This window comes from Falco peregrinus, chromosome 1, assembly GCF_023634155.1.
Source record: "Falco peregrinus isolate bFalPer1 chromosome 1, bFalPer1.pri, whole genome shotgun sequence".
Classification (NCBI taxonomy): domain Eukaryota; kingdom Metazoa; phylum Chordata; class Aves; order Falconiformes; family Falconidae; genus Falco; species Falco peregrinus.
Genome location: NC_073721.1, coordinates 35027619 through 35053362, shown reverse-complemented (window position 1 = coordinate 35053362; position 25744 = coordinate 35027619). Strand labels below are relative to the sequence as shown.

The following is a 25744-nucleotide window of genomic DNA, read 5'->3' as shown; positions in this document are numbered from 1 at the left end:
TCTTGAAAAGCTGTTGAAGATCATCTCCATTCTTGGCTGAGAGAGGTTTTGGGATGTATTTTGGTTGGTTTTCACTTCACCAGACTGAGTGAAAAACATGCAGATATTCATAGGAAATTAAAAAAAAGGTCTTTATTGATTCCATGCTCAAGACGTCCATAAAACAATCATTCATTTAATTCAAATAACTATAAATTTGACTTATGGAAAAAAATATATACCTCAATATGCCAAAATATTTGTAACAACATTAATTTACTAATTTTGTAACTTGGCTTTAATAGTATGCACTTATTTTCTTAGAAGATTTCAAAAGAGTATTGAGTACGTTAACTGGGAAAAGGGTGAACAACTGATCCATTTATCAATTTAACCAAATCACTAAACTTACTTTTTTGAGCTAGCTACCAACTTTAAAGAAAATATAAAAAGTAGGAATATAAACATCACCAACATAACTCCAAAATACAAAATCAAGACCATACAGTCGCTAAAAAGGCACTTCTGGTTTCTGATTCAAGTATTATTTCCCATCTTGGCAAAATTCCTCACAAATAGAAGCTATATCTAAACATACAGATGTTACTGGGACATGTAATTCTACCATTTCAACATTAAATTTTAATGTTTTATAATAAAACTTTGGCATTAACTTTCTGTTGGTTCAAAACTTCTGAATCAACAAGCAGACTTTTGTTTCTGTAAGCAGAAAAACTGTTTCAGGCCATTCTATCAGTTAATTGCCGTATGCAAGGCAAAAAGCTTTACAATGGCACTTAAGGTATCATCCAATTACAGTTTGCCAAACTTTTACAAAGATTTTCATTTTTATTTTTCTATTTGTTACATTTCCATGCTATTCAGGTCAATAATCTACAAACACTGATTTTTTTTTTTTATTTATCCGTCTTACGCTAGAGCAATAACTAAATAAATTGACTTCCAGATAAGGCACAGAGCAACCATTACTCTTCATTAATAGTGTTCATAAAAAGGAAATGAATATATTAGACTAAGAAACACACCTTAAAATAGCTACAAACTGTTTCATCACCAGACATACCCATAATATGATGCTCTTTGGATATCTCCGAGGAAGTTACGGTTCCATGAGCTAGCAGTGAAAGAGAAGATGAAGTCTCATGATTAATTTTTTTTGTTCTTAATTTACAATCTGTTTTCTGGAATAAACCTTTACAGGTCAGTTAGCTGACTCTCAGAACATCTTCAGTAGCCACAAATCATGACAGCCACACTAAGAGGAATCAAGATACAGAATTAGTATTAGCTGTCAGGTTGGCCCACAGCATTTTATTTCTTCTTTAAAATCTTGCATATTGCCCATCCATCAGACACCCCAGCTTACACAATATAAAAATCTAGCGTAATTACATTTCTGTAAATAAAAATGTGTTACTCCAGTTTATAATCAAATCTCCACCCAAAACCATATGCTGATCTTTCATCACCAGCTGCATTAAAATGTGCTTTCAGAAGTAAAGTTCCTTAGTGAGCATGGAGACCACGCAGGGAATCTGCTTCTTCTCACTGAAGCGTGGATCATCAGACTGTGATTCAAAATTTGTGGCAACCACATAGTTGACTCGTGTGAGGATCTGCATGATCTCAAGCTGTTTTCCATGCTCATTTAGCACAGAGCACAGAGACTGCACAAACCAGGAGCCTCTTCCAGGATTCCTCCAGGAGTAATAACCTTACAGAAAAGACAGATAAGAAAGTACACAGGGTTATTTTTCCTCTTTTTTTTTTTTTTTTTTTTTTAATTATCTTGTGTCGAAGAACGGAATGGCAGAGAGATATGTACTAATTTGTGTGAAAGATTCTGGGCAAAGAGTAACAATGACCACACAGAAAGTTTAATTCTCATCATTTGTGTCACATATCCTACTTCATTAAAGTGGAGAATGAGTATTAACTCTCCAAACCTCACATTATTGAAGTACCATTCTGTATTTTTGCATTTGGGAAACTGCAAGCAGTAAGATTTTATGTTCTTCCTCTTGAAGAATAAGTTTTGTACTGGAACTGTTCCCCTTCCTGTTTTCATCACATATTCAACATACTCTCTACACTGGGACATGGAAGGGCACGATTCCCAGAAAATAGTAGTACTGAGTTCATCATCTGTCATGTCTGTGTCTTCTCACCTGCCAAATCTGGGCTTTCTCCCTTTGCCACTGTAACTAGAGTAAAAGAGGTGGATACAACACACTGGCCCAACATACACTGGGCCTTGGCGTTTTGTCCATCAGTGTACAATGTATCATCAATGAGGGTCAGTCTACAATAAATCAATATGGGTGATACTTTTTGGCTTCTGTCCCCACACTGACCACCTTTTCTTTACCTGGCACTGTGGAATACGCAAACAGAAAATCTGCTTCTACTGGGATTTTGTATCTTGGATTGGCATCTGTTTCCAGAGTGTCATTTGCAGGTCCCGAGTCAGTTTGTATACCTTCATCAAATTCAGAGCCTCTGCATGCCTGAAAGCAGTGAAGACAAAGAGAAATTATTCAGTAAGGAGAAACTAAGTGTTATAAAAATAAGTATTCATTAACATTTTTTAATCAATACAGGTTTAAGCAGTACTTTGCATGTATTAGAAGCAGAAGTGCAATTGTGAGGGACATCCAATTGTTCAGTGATAAAATTACTTATCTATAGTACTGTGTTGCAGACTGTGGAACCCAGTGGACAGTCAAAATACCAAGTCAGCATTAGCTTATGCTAACCATGATTAATTTTAGTAGTCTACAGGCATCCTCAGCACTCCATTATTATATAATTTCTTGTGCACTGTGACTTCTGGACATTTTCTTTACATGGACTACACATTGTCTTTGGTTCCTGACATGCACTGCTGTAGCATTACATTTCACAGAACAACAAAATCAAAATCACATCCCGAGATCATCTAGCCCAATCCCCCTTCTCAAGCAGTGACAGCTACAGCAGATGCCCAGGACCATGTCCAATTGGGTTTGGAATATCTCCAGAGATGGAGACTGGGCAACCTGTTCCAGGGTTTGACCACCCTTTTCAAGTATATTGCATTTTTAACATTTTTCCATTTATTCTTAGTTTCCTCTTAATCATGGGGTTTAGCTAAAGGGCACATGGGGACCACAGTCCAGGCTGGCAAGTTTCAGCTCTTGATCAGCAGCTTTGACTGACAGCTTTTGCAAAAACCAGCATGTCTGATGGGCTTACATAACAGGAGTTGGCTGCCTTTATTAAGATAATTTTAAAGGCAATGAAGTACCCATTTCAAACTTGTAATTAAGAGAAACATCACTTTAGTAGTGTGAAGAGTCTAAAATAGACAGTTTTCACTTTGAGGTTGAGGATTAATTGATGGAACAGCTTAGGGAAAACCACATCCGCTGCAACTCCCATACATATATAATACTATGATAAAAAAGAGAATTCAGACCCATGGTGTTTCAAACAGCTGTCTTTAAAAGCTTAAATAATATACAATTCATTATATGTTAATGCAATAATATAAAATTTTAGGCTACTGAGGGAGAGAAAAAAATATTTCTTTTAGCAGAAAGCAGTATTTGGTAGAGACAGCCTTTATTCAGAGACCTGGACAGTAGTGTTTCTATTGATAATCACGTACTGTCCTCAGGTCTGTTTGAACAAGAGGGAGTTTCCGTTTCTGTTTTTAAGTTTATATATTGCCACACACAAAGAGAAGCCATGTACAAAATTACAATGAGAACATGTTGTTTACATCTGTGAATCTTGCATATCAATTATCTTTTGAAAACAAACAATGGAAGTCACCCATAGTCCACTTCTCTCAAACACGTTTCTACAAAACCTCCAGCAAGATTCTGTAAGTTAATGTACAGGGCTGTTCTACAGCAGGCAACCAACATAGCACGTTTTCCCCAGTGCAGCAGTAGGACATTATGTCTACCATAGGGCTCTTACCTGAATGAAAAATAATTTGGGTTTGCCTATAAGGCTTTTACACTTGTCTCCTCTGAATAGTGCAGTCAAACTCTTGATAGCCATGGGTCCATCAGTGCCATAGATGAGCCCTTCTTCCCCATGGCTTAGAAGGATACAGGCAAAACAAGCGGCATCACTGTGGTTCTCCTCAGCAGCTGCAAATCAAATACTTCTTAGCCAAAAGGAAGCAACATTTTAATGAAAATTGTATTTAGCAAACACATTTTTCTGAGACTAAATATACATTGGGCTTCTACTGGAAGGCACAAGAAGGAATGGACAAAGGTGACACAACTCACTTTTTAGTGATGTGATGAGTACCTTGAATACATGAATACATCCTTCACTTGACTCTGAGTTCAGCCCACTGGAGTCAACAGGCTGGACTCCATCTAATACAACAGGCACTTCACCTAACATAACAAGAAAGCTGTGTATTTCTGAAATGATGTTGGAGGAAGAGCTGTGGAATTAAGCCTAATCCATTCAGCCAAATCCTGCTACACGGAATATTGCATGTAGCAAGGCTTAAGCAATCTGTTCCAATACGATCTGCTTTGAGTAGGGGGTAGACTTGGCGACTTCCAGAGGTTTTTTCCACTCTAAATTATTCTATGATTCTGTATTTTTACCTTGTTTCAGTAATTTTTCCATATCATCACGGCTTCGGTCATTGTATGTGTAAACCTCAAAACCTAAATTTCTAAAACTCTTCGCTAGATCTCCAGCGTCTTTGTCAGTGCCATTGCGTGTACCCATTCCTGCCAGAAAACAAAGAATATGGTTGATTGCACATTACACAATTCAAAATAACTCACGTGTTCAAAGGTAAATTTTTAGGTTTATAATTACTAAACCAAAACAATGTCATGGTGACATGATTTTAAAACAATCCTCTAACAGTATTCTCAGCACTGAGAACAAAGGGTGAGATTTGTTTTAATGCAAAATAATGCAAGGTTCGGTGTTAACAAGTTATCTTACCCAGAAAGATGCTGGCCTGCCTCTAGTACCTTGCAACATAGGACCTCTGTGGATGGTTCTATCTCCTTTTGGTTATGCAGTGTAACATATGCCTAAAGCACCCCAAGGAAAAATTGTTGAAAAGAGTCCCTATGACACCCACATAAAAGAAACCGATATAAATTATGTGGAGTAAACACTTCATTTAGTATGTTTGCCAAGTATACAGGAAAAGATCTACGAAGTTGACCACAAGTATCTGCTTTGAAACCGTACATGGTCTGAAAAGTTAAATGCAGGAGTGCGAGCAGAGCACACCTACAGCTACTAAGTTTTGTAGCACAAAGCTGCAGCTCAGGGACAGAGAAGTTAGAACATGGGCTGCAGATGCTGAAGTTCAAATTTTAACAACACAGCTTTAAACTCTGGGACAAAGGTTTAGTTGGAAGTTGGTGGAGCAAGGTGACATACTCTTTGAAACACATACTGCAAAGAAGCTGCAAAAAGCCACTCTAACGTAACCGTTAAAGAACAGGAATAAATTGTAGTAACAACTATTTCTTAAAAAAGATAAATAGATTCATTAAAATTCCATGTCCTAAAAATAAAATGCTTATTCATTAATGAAAGTATAAAAATTCTGGTCTGTAGTAAGTATTATCAAAGGAAGAACATTACCTGTTTTGTCTTCAAAATTTTTGTTGTTTATAATAATACATTTGCCAACTTTCTTGTAGTCCATATTATACTGGAATGTGGGTGTAACAATTCGGTACTGATTACTGAGAGAGGACTTTGGCTGTTCTTCTTCTCCATTCTTCTTTTTTCTAGGTGAATCAAATGAAATCATTGTTAGTGGCCAGTCACATGCAGTGTGCCTATTTATCTTAACGCAAACCATTTGGCAGCCCTACCTGATATTTTTTCTTCTCTAATGTTTATTTTCATGATCCAGGCATAAAGATCTAGTGATTTGCATGAAGTGATTATTGTATGTGATTGGATTCTGATGATGGTAAAATGACCCTAGACTGAACCGCAACCAACAGTAGTATACATAGGTCCTGCCCCACAGATAAAACAAATGGCCTAACCATGAAGTCAGGCTGGCAGTAAACTTTTGCAAACGATGGTTCTGGACATACTTTACTTTCACCATGAATAATCCATGGAAGGACAGACAGAACTCCCTTAATAACTATTCCAAGCACAAGAAGATATGCAGTTCACCCAGTCATGTGAAAGGACTTGTTTACTGAATCACAATCTTTCCTAATTTCTCTGAATTAGGAAAAGACTGAGCAAAAGGTAGTTTCTCATGATAAAGGTTATTGATGTGAGCAGCTCATGTGTTGAACTAGACTGCCAAACATCAGTCTGAACCTATGCAAAAAAACTTAAGCACATTTTAGTCTAATCAATACCTGAAGCTCACTTAAAAATCAAACCAAACCAAACCAAAATGAGCTACAAATGTTTTCTGTTAATATAATTGTGTACTGATCTTTCTGCTATGTGTGGGAGTCTTAGATTGGATTAGAAAGAGATGCAAAGGGATAGCAGAGACTTTGCTCACTGATTTATTCTAAATGAAGTATTAAGAACAAATCAATTACAGCCAACATGCACAGCTGGAGTATAAACATGAGGAACTCAGCAGTACTTGCTGTTAGACGTGGACTTTTGGTCCAAGCAGGCGGCTTCAAAATTTGCTAAGATCTCCTCAAGCAGAACTGAGGCCAATGAGAGCTTATAAGGTGTCTGATTCAACCTCAGGACTATAAACAAGCTTTGAAGCAAGCCTAGGTAGAAACAATACTCAGGAAAGTGCAGCAGAAGTTATCAGTACCTCTCTTATTGGAAGCAGAACGCTGGACCAAATAGTATTTATTACTGATGCCTGAGAGGAAAACATAACCTACTTTTGCAGCACAAATAACTGTATAATACAGTTTGATTTTAACAAAATTAGATTTTCCCCATAATCTCAATTAAGTACTTTCACTATTCTCACTCTGACATCTTTCTAAAGAATTACTAAGCTATTTGCTTCAATAATAGCCTGTAGACATGAGATTGGTGCGAATTGATTAAATGCTATTTATGTAAACCACTTCCTTACCTACCTGATTTAACAATTGTATTTTAGCTTTAAGTGTCCTCTCTTTTATTACTAAAGGATGAGACTAATTGGAAACTATAATAAACCTTCTCCAGATGATTCATTGTGTTTAAATGCTACTGCAATTAATTTTTTTAACAGCTTCTTCTTATCTTCTTATCTTTCAGCGTCCTCATGTTCTTTTATAAAGGGCCAAATTAAATAGCTGCACCTGGCAGGTTTTCTCTGTACTGTTTTTACATGTGACCATCCTAGTATCCCCTTCTCTCAGACTTTTCTTAGATACTACAAAACAAGACATTGAATCATACATACTTGAGGATTTTGTCTGATACACTGGAAGTACAGTGTTTTTCTGGCAAATCACAAGTATTGGTATTCTCCTTGCATACTGCTTCTTGAGGGCTCTGGGAGAAATAATTAAATATCCTTTGCCTCAAGAAAAGGTTTTAACATTTTAGAGAATTATACACAACTGTATGATGTTAATATTACATTTGACTTTCAAAGAGGTCTTGGATTCTTATTTTAGCCTAAAATTCCCCCTGGTCCTACATCACTAGACAGCACTCTGGCAAAGGGAGAAAAAGAAATTTAAAAACAACAAATAACCACTCAGGTTGATGACGAGGCTAATTTCCTTAGCCCACACTGGATTCAAGTTTCTACAGATTTATCGGGCTTCACTGACTTCCTGAAAATGCTGAATGACTAACAGTGGCTGTTGCACACAATAGGGTATTTTCAAGAGGATTGTACACAAATTTCTGTTTATGTTCAACCCATGAGCAGTTGTGAACACTTGGGGCAGATGATGCACTATTTGCTCTCCTGAAGTGCTGGAAGCGATCTAATTCTAGTGCAGAACTCGTGCAGCTATGTGACCCTACAAAAAGTCTCACTGAAAAGTGCAGCTGGGGTTAAGCGGCACAATATCGTTGCCACACAACTTCTCTGAAACCGCTTTGCTTCCGAGTTCATTAGTTTGCACTCATTCATGCAGAAAGATTTGGGCCTTCTGCTGGTATTCCCAAAAGTACACCAGAAGCTCTGCGTTGGCCAATGTCCAATATCACAGACCAGCCCCATCAGCATGGTGGCACACATAGCTCTTACCATTTCCTCATTCCTTTACAGAGGGGTAGTACGGTTTTGTCCTAAAGACTCCTTCCAAGCTGAACAGGCTAACAAGATACTAAGCAACCACAGCATGCTTTGTAAGGTCACACATATAATTTCTTTACTGGCAGACAACAAAAAGTTCCAGAAATCTTTTGGTACATGTCCAAACAGAATGACTAAGGAAACAAAGGTTGTGGAGTATACATCTCTTGGGCCTGCAGTCCCAACACAAGTTGCTCTTTGACAATTCCTTTTTTTCTGTGCCAACATAGCACAATATGGGAATTGCTTGACTGGCCTAAACTGACAGTATAAAGGTACAACTCTTTAGTCTCAACAAGCTAAGTCAGACCTTGTACTAATGACTAATGTAAACATAAATGCAAATAATGACTAATGTAAATGTATTACTAAAGTAATAATTATCTACTGATCAGTCCTTCAGGGAAATGCCTTGTCAGTGACAGGCTGGCTTATGACTGAAAGCCTAAACCTTTGCAGCTAATTTTTTATTTTCTAAGCTTTGAACTGGACACTTGTTAATATAAATGTTTACTGCTCTTGCTCTTACCAGGCTTTCTAACCACCATATTTACCAAAAGGGCTTCCACAGGTTAGCTGTGTGGTGTTATAAAATGTTTTAAACTATTTGCGCTTAGTTTTATTTCATCCTGCTTCTCTGACATCCACTGTCTTCAGTTTCCCTCTTTTGGGATTCAAACTTGCCCAGACTAAATAGAAACTTGAATTTTATGACTGCTTACTCTTTTTTTCAGCTTTTAATTACAGCTACACCATAACTCCTTATTCCACTAGCAGTAACTGATCTTTCCCTTAGACAGAAATATTCTTCCTATCAGTGCTCTCACACATTTCATGTTCTCTCTCTGGAGTGAAGAGTTCAGCAAAACTAAAACTCCACTCTGGCACCCTCATACAGCTCGCACATTTTCACTTTTACTGTGTCTCTAAATCCAGGCCTTAGGTTTGACAACAGTATGTCTGGGAATGGGATTTCATCAAGTCAGTGTCAGCTCTGGGAAAACCATTATTATCAGCTTCACACTTTTCAAATATTAATTCAAATGTAAAGTTACCTATACAATTTATGATTTTGTTACCAAACTTTTAAATAATAAAGGCCAAATTTCTTACCACCATGGGGGGCTAAAATTCTGTCAAAGTCACTTGCACCAGTAGTGAACCTGATTGTCTAAAGCACTGCTACTTATCACAACAAACTTTCTTTTCCGTTACACTTTGGGTAAATTTTGATGTCAGTATGTATGGATATCAAGATTTAGGGACAAAAATACCTCTGTTAACATTTAATTATACCTGAAGATTATTTTCAATAACAATTTTCCTGAAAGCAGTGTCTCTTAGCAACTGATACTTCCTCTCCTTTTGCTTCTTTCCTACTGGCATCTCCCTGCACTTACTTTGCCACTGTGTATTAGTATGACATCCAACATACTGAGAAGCCATGTGCAGGAGAATGGCTTCCTTGCTTGTTGCAGTCTCTCATCATCTCCCCCACCTGCTACAGCCAGGTAGCCAGTGAGTGGAAAAAACCCCTTCTGCTCTAAAAGGGCTGGTCTGCTGTAGCTATATGGACTCCCCTTACAAGAGCAGTAGCATAATGCAGGGAAAGGTCTCAAGAGAAGAGTGCATGAAAAAGTCTCCAGAGTAAAAACTGTTATACCAATCCATTTACTAAACATCAACATTAACAACGATTAAAAAGAGGATGATAGTAACTGACAGACAACAGAGCTCTTCTGAAAACATGAGCTGCTTGGCCTTCAAATCAATGTGACAGCACACAGAAGAAACAGATATCCCTGGAAAAGAAGCCACTTAAATAGCCTTACACACAGAGGATTAGCTGAATAAAGACAAATTTCACAATCATCGCCATCACATCACAGGATGGGAGGAGTTTCCCATTTGTTTTTTTCCTGTTTGCTTTTCTAAGAGGAAATCAATGTGTTAATCAAAATGAACTCTAAAAATTGTATTACAGAGGGATATGTGGGCTTTGCAAACAGCTATAATCCCTTTCCTGGGAAAGTTAGGGACTTTTGTTGCTGTACTGCAAAATGTAAGCGTAAAAAATAATTCTACAATTAAGATACTATTCAATTTAAGGAAGCTGCCATTCATAATTGGGTGGAAAAGGCTAAATTGATTACATTCACTTCTATTTGAAGTACACACACACAAAAGAAGAGAACTCTATCTTGCTCTATCAATTTCAGTGGGCTTTACTTCATAAGGAATACACAGAACATTATAATAGTTTTTACTCTGGCATGCTTCTTTAATGCATTGTGCAATCATATATCATTTTTGAATGACTGTTAACAGGTTTCTGTTAAAAAGAAAAATTGCCTTAAAAAACATGCTGTCTTTACAGAATACAACATTTCAGGACCTCATCTGGAGTCCCTGTGCTTTTTGGCACTGGAGAATAGTTTTATTCTAGTTTCTGTCACATTGTCAGCCTTTCTGTTGAGTCCAGGCAAGAAGACTGCAGCAGAGGTAAAGTGACAGAGTCCATAGTAGAAACCTCAGGTAATCCATTGACATCCACCAGAACTTGCATCAACTTAATATGGTGGGATGCAAGGTGTCTTAAAACTGAAATGCTCTTTATTGTATTACAAACAACTGAGACATTTCCCTCGTGAGTCTTACATTTGGGGACCTATTTAAAGGCTTCCTTTGAATAAATTCCCCATTGATTTACAATACAAATAATTTTAAGACCTCTGAAGAAACTTACATACCTATATTGCTGATTTAATTTTATGCAGTTTGTGTGGCTCTATGCTGCTCTTTCTGTCTAACCCCCCTCCCCCCCCTTCCATTATTGCATGCACAGTATAAATGGTGTTTGTGATTACTGCTCATCACAAGTACTATGTTTGCTCTCCTGAGGTAGAATCCTGGATTGGGTTCATTTTGTAAAAAAAATAGGTAGTTAAAGGATAAACAGGAAACAATGAAAATGCAGAGGATTACATTTGAATTCACAAAGCATCACCAAACTATGTGTAGTAAAACTGAGTGTACTGGAGACCAATTCAGAGTTATTCTTCCAAAAGAAGTGATACGGAAACAGAATTCATAAATTAGACAAATCAAGGTTCAGCGTTCTTTCTGTTCTATGTTTCTACCATAGTCTCAATAATTAGTGGTCTATTCATGTCTGATGCTTTCTGATGATCATGCATTAATATGTCTTACTCCTACACAACCTTCTTTTCGTACTGCCAGCTTTAATACTTTTATCTAGCTTTAATACTTTTAATCCAGTCTAATTTCACCATATTTAGTACACCTCTAATTACTGTACACTCTCTCCTCTTTGAATTTTTTTTTTTCTCTTGAAACCTATTGGCAATAACAAGCAAAAGACACTTGTTAAACCTGACTAAAGCTTTTTAGATCTTAAGTTCCATAAGGAAAACTCTTTGTTCTTTGTCAGATCCATTTTGGTAAGGTGTCACGCAGATTTAGAGCTGCATGCAAATAACAGATTATCCTGTTGCCTTTTCCTGTTAATATTGCATCAGGTTGGCAGAGCAGCAACATTTCTGGACAAGAAGCATGTGTCACTGCTTGAACTGTCTTTTATAAAACCGAATATTCCTTTACTGTTAAAAATCAGAAAACATAAATTATATGGTATAAGGACTAAGCATTAATCATAGGGGCTAAACCAAATATTACAACTGTATTGCACTGCGTTTGATGGTGAGATCCTGAGTCACATGTTAAGATGGCTACTTGCTAGAATACTAAGTGAAACCCAAGATAAACATTAACAGGAGCCACTGCAGAAGACACTGGCATTTGGGACATCTCAATCCCGTTTCCAAACTGACTGCCACACACTATGGGCTCACAAACCTTTTCTCCTGAACATACTCCAATGGCAGGTGCAATTTTCACCTCTCTCTTTTCAGACAGGTAACACCTTACCAAGGACTCTTTTGAAAGAGGTTAAATGTAACTGTAAACCAAGAAAATAAATACTTTCCCCTCACAATCTTTTTTTAAGCAAAGGTTACTTAGGCCTTCAAATTATATGCCACTAGATAAACTGAAAAACAGCTTAATAGTTGAAGCAAAATATCTCCTGAGGAAAAAGGGGCAATACTAATTATATAGAAGGAAGTTCAAGTAAACACTGCATACTTTCAGTTTCCCTACTGAAAGTTATTAGCAAATGACTGCTGACTTTGACAGACTAGCACCAATAAAATAACCAGCCCTTAGAAGGTTATTTTTAAATATGCTCCAGATAAATGTTGAAAGAAAAAACTTTCTAATATTAGTGTCAGAATCTTTTCAACATAACAGGAAGTCTTCATTTAGAAGAAAGAAGAAAAGTGGTCCTAGAAAACTGAAGATAAAAGTTCCCCCCAAGCATCTAAACATGTTTCACCTATGCTGCTTACCATGGCAAAGAGATGTCTTACACCAAAGGCATGAAAACCGACAGCTGTTATTTAGAATAGCAAACATAAACAACACAATATAAAAAAGACCCCAGAACATCAAAACATGACAAACAGTCAAATGGTCTTAGATTTCTGTTCCCTCTAATAGTCTTGTTTTGCCTGTTAAATTTTAAATTATGGTGAAACATGCCAAACTGATAATACTGGAGCCTGAAGTTCATATTTATCAATGACATATAAAGTCTGTGCAACCCCTACATCTTCATATACTACTCTGCTGAAGGGCCTAAACGTTGAAAGTCATTTTGGGGAAAGGGTGGAATAAAGGGAAACAGCAAGTGGGCTACATGAACACCGCAGCCCCTGATGAATGCAACCTCTTTTCTCCTGGGAGCAGGCCTACTAAAAGCAACAGGACTAGTCAGGCAGTAAAATAATGCCTGTTTGTATCTGTTCTCAGACCAGGGCCATAGCAATTATTGAGCCTCCAGCTTCTTTTTGAACTGCCAATTAGTTCCCGACTTCTTCAGGACACCTTTGGAAGTAGCTTGTCAGCTGACTAAACAACGCCAGTTTAAAAGTCACTAGAGGCCAAGCCTTTTGTTCGAATGAACCTGAAACGAGGAAGCTAATAGAGACAGTACCTCTTGTTTCTTTGGGAACTGATATCCTAAGCCCTCCTTATTACTGTAAGCACACTAATTTTGAAAAGCAAACACTGCTGTAGCAGTCTTGAAAGAACAGAGTTCGGTAAATAATGAGATAATTTCCTTGAACTGATCAAGATAATAGAGCTGGGAGGAATCTAAGCTATCATTAACAAATTCTTTGCCCAAAATAGGACAGAGTTCATTCATCCAGTAAAACAGTATCATACTAACAACCTACTTTTGATCTTACTATGACATATGTAGCAATACTATTACAGATTTTGCAGAAAATGTGCAAAATAAAATGCTTTAATTTTTTTAAAGAAATCCTGGCATTTCCTGGAACATGCTATATCACTTCCAAAAGTAGAACACAAGCCATGGAAATATTTATTAAGATCATATGCTAGCTATTCTTTACTTGCTTAATTTGATGAAAAGTATTAAACAAACCAAAATGCTCAACTGGGGGGATATGTTCTGTTGCCTACTAAGAACCACTTGGTTGTGCTCTGGACAGAGAACTGAGTGTGAATCCTGCTTCTGCTATTGAATAACTTCAAAACAGCTTCCTAGCTCTTGGCCTTAGTTTTTCCATTACAAAATGGAGCCTAAACAAACTTATTTCATAAAACAGCTGCTGATTGTCTTCTTTCCAGGAGGCCAGTAGTGTACAGTAAACAAGAGAATGATTTCAAAATCCACTGTTTTGTACATCTGTACAATGTTTATGTCCAGAGGGTGTGAGGTAGCTTACTGCCATGTGCCTCCTGGAGGAAAAAATGTTTGAAACAAAGATATTCCTACTGTCCACTATGGAGTTTTACAATGGCTCTCAGTCCAGAAACAGAATCTATATTCTTTGTTTACCGCACATAGCGTCCCTGAAAAGATAAAACCACTACAGCCTGCAAAGGATTATTTAATATCATCTGCAAAAATGACAGGGTTTCAGTCCACAGAATATGGCATTTCCCCAAAGTATATTATAGCCCTAAAGGCCTCTGGGACCTTGACTTATCACAGTCAATATCACAGCTTACCACACTGCAGCTACTCAGGTGAACTATACCTACTCTTAAGTACCTTTGCAACTACAATCTAAAGTGTATTAACTTCAATCACAGTAAGGCCTCACCTACCACAAAGCTTCACAATTCCAACAGTCTCAGAGATGAACAAAATCAACTAGTGAGCTACAACATGCCAATTGCAGTAACTGACTGACCTGAGCGTGAACACACTTTTCATTTGATCTCTTGCAAAGCAAGCCACAAACCCTTATTCAGTAGTTACTATAAACCTGCAGCTTCTGTTTAAACTGCAGAACATCTTTTAGATTTACATCCAGCCTTTTTTTAAATGATCCATTGCTTACAAAAGGTGCCTCCTATCTTCTGACCATCCATCACCTATGTATTTGTATAGTACACTATATATTTGCATAGTGCAAGCAAATTATCTTTAAACTTTAGTTAGAGAAACTAAATACATTTTAAATCCTCACTACATGACATTTTTCAGACCCTGAGTTACTCTTGTAGCTTTTTTGTCCCACTTGATTTCAGACCCTTCTCCAATTAGGAGGGAGAATCTTCTCTAAGAACTTGTAAAACAGAGAAACCCAGCCCAGGACAACTGGAAACAGGTAGCAATATCCTAGTCTTTGTGCACTTAACAAGTAGAACTTACAACCTACATGACAATTTTGTGGTGTAACGCCTGCAGCAGAGAAGATCAAAACAAAGTTCTAAACTCTCGACCATCAATTTGTAATTCAGCTTCAGCTTCCTAATTAGCTGGATGATATTTGCTGTGCAGGCCTCACAACGCTGTATGCATCATAATATTCAATTAACATTCAAAAGGTAACAGTTTACAAATAAAGAATATTGTTTGCTGAAAGGCTTTCTGCTCATTTCCAGAAAACCTGCACGTACATACCTTCCAGGGGTGTTCTAGAAACTGAAATCTTGCATGATCATATCCTAGGTAGTATAATATACATAGACAACTACCAACTATATGAAAAAAAAAAAAAAAAGAAGCCTCTCTTATCTACCATTAGGTACTAAAAGCAATTAACAGAAATTAAAATAAAGCAACCCCCTCCAAATACTGTTTCTCAGGTAACATTCTGGCTAGGAGTAGCAATTGCAAAATGCCAGTAGAGTTATAATTAGCTTCATATAAGCATTGAAAGTAAACTCTTTCAGGGTATTCATTCATGAGATTTCCAAACAGGTGGCAGAGAAAGGAGGAGATAAATAACATTCTACAGTACCTTGGCTCATCATCAAATGGTACTCCACACTGCATCTGAAAACAGCTTCAGCTTGTCCTCAAGAGCAAGTCTAATCTTCTTTGCTAATGCTAGGAGCCCACCATGCTCAGGGTTACATTGCAGAGTGAAACAGGATTCTCTCTGTGTTCAGGCCCAAAGATTTGCATGTGTCAGCAGTGGGTCACGCTGGACTTTTCTATGGGGCTATTCAAACCCTCATAGCTATCACCCTGCAAGCTGAGGTCATGCAGGCCTGATCTACCTTTGCTGACAAGTGGAAAACACGCTCCCATCGCCCTGATTCTATCCCCGTTCCTATGTAAGAGGGCAGGAAAATACAGCAGATCTTGAGATGGAGGTGGGACGCAGACGTCACATTGTAGTAAGTCTTTCTTCCTTCCCTCAAAACCTGATCTGTGATCTGCCATTAGTACAATATTTAGACAATGAATATTTCTAAGTAAATAATGCAAATTAACACACAGTTTACAAAACCTCTTTGCATTCTAATTCATAGAACTATATAAAGAGGGATGTAGAGGTGCTGAAGCATGTCTAAAGAAGGACAATGGAGCCAGGGAAGAGTCTGGAGCACAAGCCCTATGAGGAGCCGCTGAGGGAACTGGGGCTGTTCAGCCTCTAGAGATGGAGGACCTTGTTGCTCTCTACAGCTCCCTGACAGGGGGCTGCAGGCAGGTGGGGGTCGGTCTCTTCTCCCAGATAACAAGCGACAGGGCAAGAGGGAAAGGCCTCAAGCTGCACCAAGGGAGGTTTGGATTGGGTATGAGGAAAATTTCTTCACTGAAAGGGTGGTCAAGCATTGGAACAGGCTGTCCAGGGAGGTGGTGGAATCACCATCCCTGGAAGAGTTTAAAAAACGCATAGAAACAGTGCTTGGTGCGTGGTTTAGTGATGGACTTGGCGGTCCTGGGTTAACGGTTGGACTTTATTTCAAAGATCTTTTCCAACCTAAATGATTCTATGATATTTCTTAAATATTTACCTTAAACAGATTTGGTTTATTATACGTTTGGCTTAATTTGGTTTTGATTCCTTTGAAAGCTTAAAAATGACACTACTTAATAGCTTTCCTCCAAATTTTGTATGATGACAGCCCAGAGTTTGTTGTAATGAAGGAAATAAATTACTGCACTAAAAAGGAATTAGGATACTTGACTCACTGTTGTGATTGCTACAGATACAGTTTATAGATAACCCACTGTTTGCTGTGTTTCACGAGATAAAGTCTGTAAGGAGACTGGAAAGAAATACTGACTGCAAATTAATGAGTTCTTACACATTAGACTAGGTGCTTTTTCAAGATATTTGGGCATTTCCTGTGTGGTACATCCAGGGGAAAGTACAAGCACCAATCACGATTTTCACTAATTGTTAAATACTCCTGCAGTGTTCTTCAGTGATTGAGTCCCAGATCTAACAAAAACTGCAATAATAAAAAAAACCCAAGCTCTGGCTTAAAAGAGAGTAATAAAAATGAAACATCCATGTTGCTCTACATTAAATTTTCCTTATTGTCTTTGTAGGAATTAACTTTAACAGACTATCGATGTCAGAACCTATTACTTCTGAAATTTTATGTCCAGTGCTTTGGGGGGAAATACACTGATATTTAGCTTGTGCAAAGCAGAACCCACAAACTCCAAACAAAATTAAAACTACATTGCGTTAATAATAAAAAAAAATAGACTTTTGTGTTAGAGTAGTGAAAGGAAAGATCATCACCCACTTACAGGATGGACTAAGGTGCACAGCGATTTGCTTAGAGACATAAAGGAAATGTGAGGCTGAACCAAGAGCTCAGTACAGACCTCTGAGTTGCAGCCCAGAGCATAACTTCAGATAATGATCCATCTGCTGTTATTTGTTTTAAAGTAACTTGCTATTTTTACTCTATCTAAGGATAAAAGAGATACTTTTCTTAGCAATATTTATTTTTTAAAGATCTGTAATATTCTGTCACTGAAAAAAACTTGTAACAGAGCTGCATTTTTATAACTGCAAAAGTTATGATAAAAAGATGAATTATCATTCAAGGCATCATTCGGATTTGAACACATTGATTTCAAGGCAGGAACAGCTGACATTCATGCAGTGGAGGCCAATACAGATTCTTCATAAGCATAGGGTGCTAGCAGTAGTACTGTTTCTACAAAGTAAGCAATTAATTTATAAGATCAGTGTATCGGGTTTAAAAGATTTCGGTAGCAGGGAGGCTACAGGGGTAGCCTCTGTGAGAAGCTTATAGAAACTTGCCCCATGTCCAACAGAACCAATGCCAGCCGGCTCAGGACAGACCCGCCGCTGGGCAAGGCTGAGCCCATCAGTGCCAGCGGTAGCGCCTCTGGGATAACACACGTAGGAAGGGAGTACAGTTGAGCCCTGGAAGAAGGGATGGATGAAGGGAAGGTGTGTTTAAGATTTGGTTTCATTTCTTATTACCCTACTCTGTTTTGATTGGTAATAAATTAAATTAATTTTCCCCCAGTTGAGTCTGTTTTGCCTGTGATGGTAATTGGTGAATGATCTCTCCCTTTCCTTATCTTGACCCACAAGATTTTCGTTGTATTTTCTCTCCCCTCTCCAGTTGAGGAGGGCAGTGATAGAGCAGCTTTGTGGGCACCTGGTGTCCAGCCAGGGTCAACCCATTACAGAGATCACGCCCAGTGTTTTCAAATGCCCCCCAAAATACAAAATGGGCAACTCTGGAAAATACATGCATCTGCATCACTGTGAACTGTTCTTCACAAAGTTCTAGCGCAAAGCAGTGTCTCACAAATCAAGTAAATATAAGCTGTTGGTAATCAAAAGGGGATGGAAAATAGCTTCCCCAAAAGAGAGAACAACAACAGAAGACCACAGTTGAAACAGAGACCACTTTCCACACCTGTTACAGCTCCAAAGCTGAGGTTCAGCTGCGGCTTAATCTCAAAAGTAAATATTTACTCTTTGAAGGACAAGTTATTTATTTTGAGAAACAGGGCTACAGGGAGGCAATCAATGGTAGTGAAACTGAAATAGACAGCTTTGGTAACATCTGTGCTTCCCCACTTTGATGACCTGTATCCCAAATAAACACTGTACAAATGAAAAGAAAATATACATACCTGTGAATCTTTTTGATCTAAATACCAGTTTACAATCCTGGTAGATATATAACTATTGAACTACAGAAAACAATATATACACTGATGTTTCCAGAAAACTTTCAAATTAATCAAAATGAAAAGTCTCAAACTTTACAGTGAAAAGTCTCAAACTATATATTTAAGGCAGAAATAAATACCTTAAAGATATTTTGGGTCTGCAGTGTTAAACAGCTGAAATACTCTTGGTGACTATGTGTCAGTGCACCCTACAAATCTCTCAAATTCCTCAGTGGGATTTTCGTATAATATATTTCATGTTTCTGCATTAAGGGCACTACAGATTTGCACAGTTTCAGTTGTAACTAGGTGTGTGTAAGAATTCTTAAATACGTATTTAGATAATGCTTTCTGTTTCTGGATGAGAAGGGGAATATTGACTGTAAAATAAGACAGTAGGGCTGGAGTAGATAAAAAGTAACCAGAGGACAAATGGTTCTATACAATTAAATTAGAATAAAACTGGAACCTAGATACTACTAACCACCACCCTCTTCTGCATTACACTTCATCACTGAAGCCCACAAACACTCATGATTATTGACAGCGTAAGTACAAGTCTACCAAGCCTTGGGAATTTTCAGATGCGGCTTTTTTTAAAAAAAAACCCTTTCATTAGTAAGAGAAATCTTAGCTCTACTTAGTACAGTGGAACCACAATTTTATTCTGTTTCATGTTACATTACGTTTCCTGGATGCTAAAATAGGTTTGCTGCTATCCATCTCCCTAACAGAGTTCTCCAATAAAAGACAAAAGATAACAAATGAAGACACAAGCCATTCTGTAGAGAAGCGAGACCCTTTCTAAAGCCTCAGAAGTGTAACAGGAGCACATACAGCATAGAAAAGAAAAAAATTATATGGGAAAAATTGTATTAGTTTCTAACTATCACATAAAAAATTAAAATAACCGTTTGAAATCCTCAGCTCAATCTTTGTTCAACCATGTTTTAAAATTTTGTTGCACATAAGCTTGCCACTGCATACCCTGTTATTTCTGCTTTCTGAAACATAACTTTTTTCTCGAGTGCAACTCCCCGCAATTTTTGTCCACATTTTGAAGTAAACAAAATTTATACCCTCCTGCCATCTAGTGGCTACAAAGCCCTGAGCCAAACACCACCAGCAACTGTTAATGCAAAAATTAATGCTTTCAACCCTTTTCCACACCAACAGATTTCCCCCACCAACATTAATTAAGTACACTTTTTCAAAGAGAAGGAAATAAGGAGAAGGTAATTCCCCTAAGCTGTGGTGCAGCCGAAAGAACCTGCCCACTCCACGGCTTGTTCCGAGACTTGTGGCCTCCATGGTAAAGCAGGCTCACAGACTTCTTGGAGAGAAATATGCTGTAGTGAATAAGATTTTCCCTTACTTCTGCTTACTGCTCTTGCTAGATAAATCTCCAGTCACAGCCAGAGAATGGTGAATTGGTGCTGTGAAGCTACTGGAAACAGCTGGTCTTTCTGCATAGCTTTGAATCCAGTTTCTCACTGATCTGTTCTCTTAAATTAAAATTAACATGCTTATTTAACAATACAAGTTAATTGTTTTCCTATTAAACTTATATATTTTAAACAATAATAAATGAAATGCAATGTAGAATTTCATTGAAAGCACTGCACAGCTAGTAAAAACTGGGTTGCTAAAACAAGACAAGGGACCATAAAATTGTAGTCAATCTAAAGCTTTCTAGACATTTCCTTTGACAGGTATTAATTTTGTGTTACCAAAATGAAGCCTTGGCAGTCAAGACATAGAACCATGCTGGTTCCAACTAAAAGTATATCTAGCCTAGTATCTGGTACTGCCTGGTAATGAGTTTTAAGAAAACAAAAGAAATTGGATACAGAACATATTCTCACAGAAAACTGATTTAGGAACATCTTGCACCAAAGATTTTAACATCAATACTCCTACTGGACTTTTCTTCCACAAATACATCTCATCTCTTCTGAACTCATCTAAAATCTTGATGTCTGTGTATCTTGTGACTTTAAATTCCACAACTGCACTCTGCACTATGTGAAAATGACATCTTACTGGCTCTTTTAAACCTACTGCATGAACTTTCCATTGGATGTCCTGTGAGGCACAAGGAGCATTCGTTCTCTATTCACTTTCTCTTCCAATACAGTCACAATTTTATATTATATCCCATCTTCCTTTATCCTCTCACATTCCTATCTTCCTTCAAGCCAAAGAGTTTTAGTTTCTGTAAGACAAAGACCTTGTTACTGTACTTGGATTTTTAAGACCTTCACTGTCAACCAACTCGTTCCTCTTTAGGCAATCATCACCTTCTTCAAGAAACTCTGATAAATTTCTCAGACTATTTTTTTTTTCTACAAAACCTAATTTGAATCTTCTCAACCTCATATTTAATCTACACAATTTTTTCACTTCTAAAGAACAATGTTTCAAATTGTATCTACAAGGAGTTCCCAAAGGATGAATGCCTCAAACTGATGCATAGCCAAAATATTGGAAAAAATTCTTATAGAAAAAAGTGATAGAAATGCTGATTATTGCCTTTCCTTCAGGAATGATTAACTTTGAGTTGTATAATTTAATAATAGTATTAGCTTATTACCTCTTATAAAGACAACCAATACAGATATTAAAACACACATTTTATAAAGTTTAAAAGAAACCTTTGGCAAGATTTAGAAAAAAATGTTACATTGTCTATTTTGCATGATATGATTCTGTAAAAATGAATAATATACATACACATCATAAAACATATTTGAAGAATGATAAAATGAGACAAAGTGATTTGCTTAACAGCACATCAAAAGTCTTTAAGACTGAACTATCTTCACTTCTCTTACAGATTTGTTACCCCTGTTAGACTCATACAGTAAGTAGCAAAAAAAAATTTATATTCTCCACGTACTTTCTCTGAATTATGCTGTTCACTTCAATGTGAATGTCCAATAGTAAAAATAAAATCAAAACATCGCCTGTAAATACAAGTCTTTGTATAAACACCTCTAATAAAATCTCTCTAAATCCATGAAGATTTATTTAAGTTGGAAAAGACCTTTGAGATCTTCAAATCCAACCATTAACCCAGGACTGCCAAGTCCATCACTAAACCATGCACCAAGCACTGCATCTATGTGTTTTTTAAACTTCTCCAGGGACGGTGATTCCACCACCTCCCTGGGCTGCCTGTTTCAATGCTTGACCACCCCTTCTGTGAAGAAATTTTTCCTAGTATGCAGTTTAAACCTCTCTTGGCACAACTTGAGGCTGTTTCCTTTTGTCCTGTCGCTTGTTATCTGGGAGAAGAGACCAACCCCCACCTGCCTGCAGCCTCCTGTCAGGTAGTTGTAGAGAGCAATAAGGTCCCCCCTGAATCTCCTCCACGCTGAACAGCCCCAGTTCACTCACTACTCCTCATAGGGCTTGTTCCCTAGACCCTTCTCCAGCTCCGCTGCCCTTCTCTGGACATGCTCCAGCACCTCTACATCCCTCTCGAAGTGAGAGGCCCAAAACTAAACACAGTATTCCAGATGCAGCCTCACCAGTGTAGAGTACAGGGGGACAATCACTCCCCTTCTCCTACTGGCCACACAGTTTCAGATACAAGCCAAGATGCTGTTGGCTTTCTTGGCGACCTGGGCACACTGCTGGCTCATGTTCAGCTGGCTGTCAACCAGCACCCCCGGGGTCCTCCTCTGCCAGGCAGCTTTCTGGACACCCCACCTCAAGCCCATAGTGTTGTGTGGAGTTGCTGTGACCCAAGTGCAGGATGCAGCACTTCTTGTTGAACCTCATGCAATTGGCCCTGGCCTATTACTGCAGATTCTCCTGTAGAACCTTCCTACCCTCCAGCAGATCAACACACCCACTCAACTTGGTGTCCTTTGCAAACTTACTGAAGGTTTACAAAGCGAAGCAGCCATTTGCTGACATTCAACAGTATTTGTAAATTTTGCATGTTCTTTTTTTCATCTTTTGCATTTTCAATTACATTTATCTAATGTTTTCATAAGTATAGACAAGCAGTACATAGTTCTTGCTTTCTATACATTTAATGAATATAAGCTTACGCTTCAGTGAGTCTACTATGTTTTAAAATGGAAGGCTTTTAACTTATTCTTTAGACTCAGTGAGGCTTCTTTGTGCTACAACCTAGATGGCACGTCCAAGCTTTAAAGAACCTTAAATAGTCAGCAGGGGATTCCAATAATGCAGATTAGCTGAGCTGAATGCAATAAAATAGATAATTAATGGCATATTTAATTCCCAATTCCACCGAAGGGCAATGTTTAAGATGAGGGACTATAATTGATGCTAAATTAACTTAGTGGTCCCTTACTACCAAATGAAGTTTATGGGAGATACTATAGATTTCCCTATAGGGAGATACTATAGAGAGATGCTTTAAGGTACAGAGCAGGTATATTAAACCTATACAACATAAACCATCTCCCTATCCAGACCATCTATGACACTGTGGACTCAGCAAAATGAACACCAAAATCCCTTTAGAAGTATAGTATAACAGCTGAAAAAACAGTAAAAGGATTAAAAATAGTAACTTACTTGCCAAAAAGTGAGAATCTGCTACTTCTGTCTGGCTTTGCATCAACTATATCATTGCAATCTTCATCACCTCCCTCTTCAGTACAGCGAGCAACATGCTGATCTCCCGACATCTACAAATAAAAGTGCAAGTATGTGTCCCTCAATGAATGCTATCATTTTAGAAATACCTCTGTAAACCAAACCATTAAACCAGCTACATGTGAGGTTGTTACACTGTTTAATACTTTATCAAGTAAGAGTGGCTTTGGACTTCTGGCTTCGAATGGCCATGGCACCGCACCTGCTCAGTCCTCTGTAGTAGCCTGTGTCAGCTACCAAAAGTGACTTGTCTCACACCGCTGTAAAAAACTGCGGATAAGAACAACAGTAATAAAAATTTTAGGGTGAAAGATCTTATGATTAATTCACAGAAAAATTTTCATGGTCTGGTAAGAAGTATGTTAGGAAGAAAGCAAGGACAACTAGTATCAAAACATTTGTAACTGCAATCCTATCCAGAGCTAAGCCACCCAGAGAGCTCCTGTATTATCTTCCGCGGATGACAGCTTAGGTTTTCATTTCTCTGTTTGTCTATAACAACATTTAATACTAATTTTATATTGTTCTCATGATTATTACAGGTGTACAGTTTTCAGGGAAAAAAACCCCAAACAGTTGTGCAGCGTTCCCTGGAAATTAAAAGGTATTTCCATTACATTAAGCAGCCTCCCACACAAATTGCTGTATTTCGACCAGTTTGGGGTTTTTTTGTTGTTACTCCAGTGTGAACTTGGAACGCATTCATTCACCTCAAAACCAACACAGCACCGAGGGGCGTGCGAGGCGGCGGGTGGGCATCGAGGGGGAGCACGGCGGCTGCCCCACGGCCAGGAACCCGCAGCCCCGACCGGGGGACAAACCGCCACGGCCACCAGCCCCCCGCATGGCGAGCCCCACTGCAAGTACCCCTGCCCTCTCCCAGGAAATGGCTGCAGCCCGCGCAGCCACCCGAAGGGCCGAAGCGAAGAGCCGCCGCCTTCCCCCCCGCGGCCCCTGGGCGGCAGAGGAGGGCAGCGAGCAGCGGGCCGGGCCCCGCGGCTGCCGGCCGGAGGGAGGAGGGTGGCCGGGAGAGGGGCGGCAGGGAAGCGCGGGAAGGCGGGAAGGCGCCTGAGGGGAGGGCGGCGGGCGGGACGGGGGGCGCAGGGGGACGCAGCGGGCTCGCTGAGGCGAGCGGCGGGACAGGCGGCTGGGAAGGGGCCAGGGCTTGCCTTGGCGCTGGGCTCCGGCGAGGCAGAAGCGAAAGCGAAAGCGGCGGGACGGTGCGGTGGGGCGCGGCCCCGCGGGGGCAGGCCCGGGCCGGCGGAACCCACCCCGGGCCGGCAGAACCCACCCCGGGCCGCCCCGCCTCGCCGCCGGGGCCGCCCCCGGGAGGGCCTGGCCTGGCTCCCCAGCGAGCCGCTCCGCGGGGGCTCGGGTGCTGCCCCCGCGCCCCCCTCACCTCGCCGGTAATGACGGCTTCATCACTGCCGAAAGGAAATTAACACTTCTTAATAGCTGCGCTCTGTCACACCCCCGCGACAGAAGAGCCTTAAGTTTCATGGTGACACGAGATTGTCTAGATCTAAGGAAATTTTTTCCCTGTATAAACTTGAGTGGCATTTCCTTATCTTTCCAATTACTCGGTGTGTTGCATCTCTGCTAATTACAATACCCTACTGTGCAGCCATTGCGTCAGGCCCAGTAGTCCAGGATGTGGACTGAAGATTGGCACAGTCTTGCTAATTACTCCTGGATGTGGGCTCCAATCCTGCAAAATCATACACCTACCCAGCAGTGCATGGTGTTTAACATTCACTACCTGAAGAGATTTACATCAAAGGGACATTTTTCAGTGTAACTGCCTCATAATTGGCACAAAACACAGGCATGGTAACAAACAGCCTTTTGTTTCCCGACAGGTCACTGCTTCCATGTGACGGAGGCACGTCTGAACGGCGCGGTGGCTCTTGCCGTGTGTCTGCATGTGCTGCTGCGGCCGGTCTCTGCTTCGTGCGATTATGCCTGTAGCTCCCAGTTGGATATGTAGCCGAAGTTTTCTCCTGAAAATCAAACTAACAGAATCCCATGGTTCCTCTCATGCCATCTGTTAGCTGCTTCTTTTCAAGAAGACAGCACCTCTTCCAAATTTGTAACGGATGGATTGTTATGGAGAACAGAGACACTGGAAATGTGTAGATCTTTAAGTAAATGCGTGGAGGGGAGATGAGGGAGACTGTGCAGTCACCAGCAATGACTGGTAGTGGCACCTAAACTTCAGAACATCCAAATGTGCTTTCCTGAGCAAGTGTATGGAGGTTACCAAGGAAATCCAGAGGCTATTTGCCAGCTGTGACCTTCTATGCCTTGATGAAAACGTTTATCCATTGCCATCTGGCCCCCAC

The 25744-nt window shown here is 39.2% G+C and overlaps 1 protein-coding gene across 2 annotated transcripts; it reads right to left on the bottom strand.

Annotated features, from left to right (window-relative positions):
• Positions 1-110: 110 nt before the first annotated feature.
• Positions 111-24717, bottom strand: CASP7 (caspase 7). 2 transcript variants are annotated; one of them, XM_055815026.1, is made up of 7 exons: positions 24572-24717; positions 23322-23434; positions 5629-5777; positions 4620-4748; positions 3967-4142; positions 2369-2507; positions 111-1714 (listed from the first exon to the last, which is right to left on the bottom strand). In XM_055815026.1, exons 2-7 carry the CDS (start codon positions 23432-23434, stop codon positions 1491-1493), a joined length of 930 nt encoding a protein of 309 aa, XP_055671001.1. In that variant the 5' UTR covers positions 24572-24717; the 3' UTR covers positions 111-1490. The 2 variants fall into 2 exon arrangements, with proteins under 2 accessions (XP_055671001.1, XP_055671008.1); XM_055815033.1 differs by lacking the exon at positions 24572-24717 and adding an exon at positions 24113-24132.
• Positions 24718-25744: the final 1027 nt, after the last annotated feature.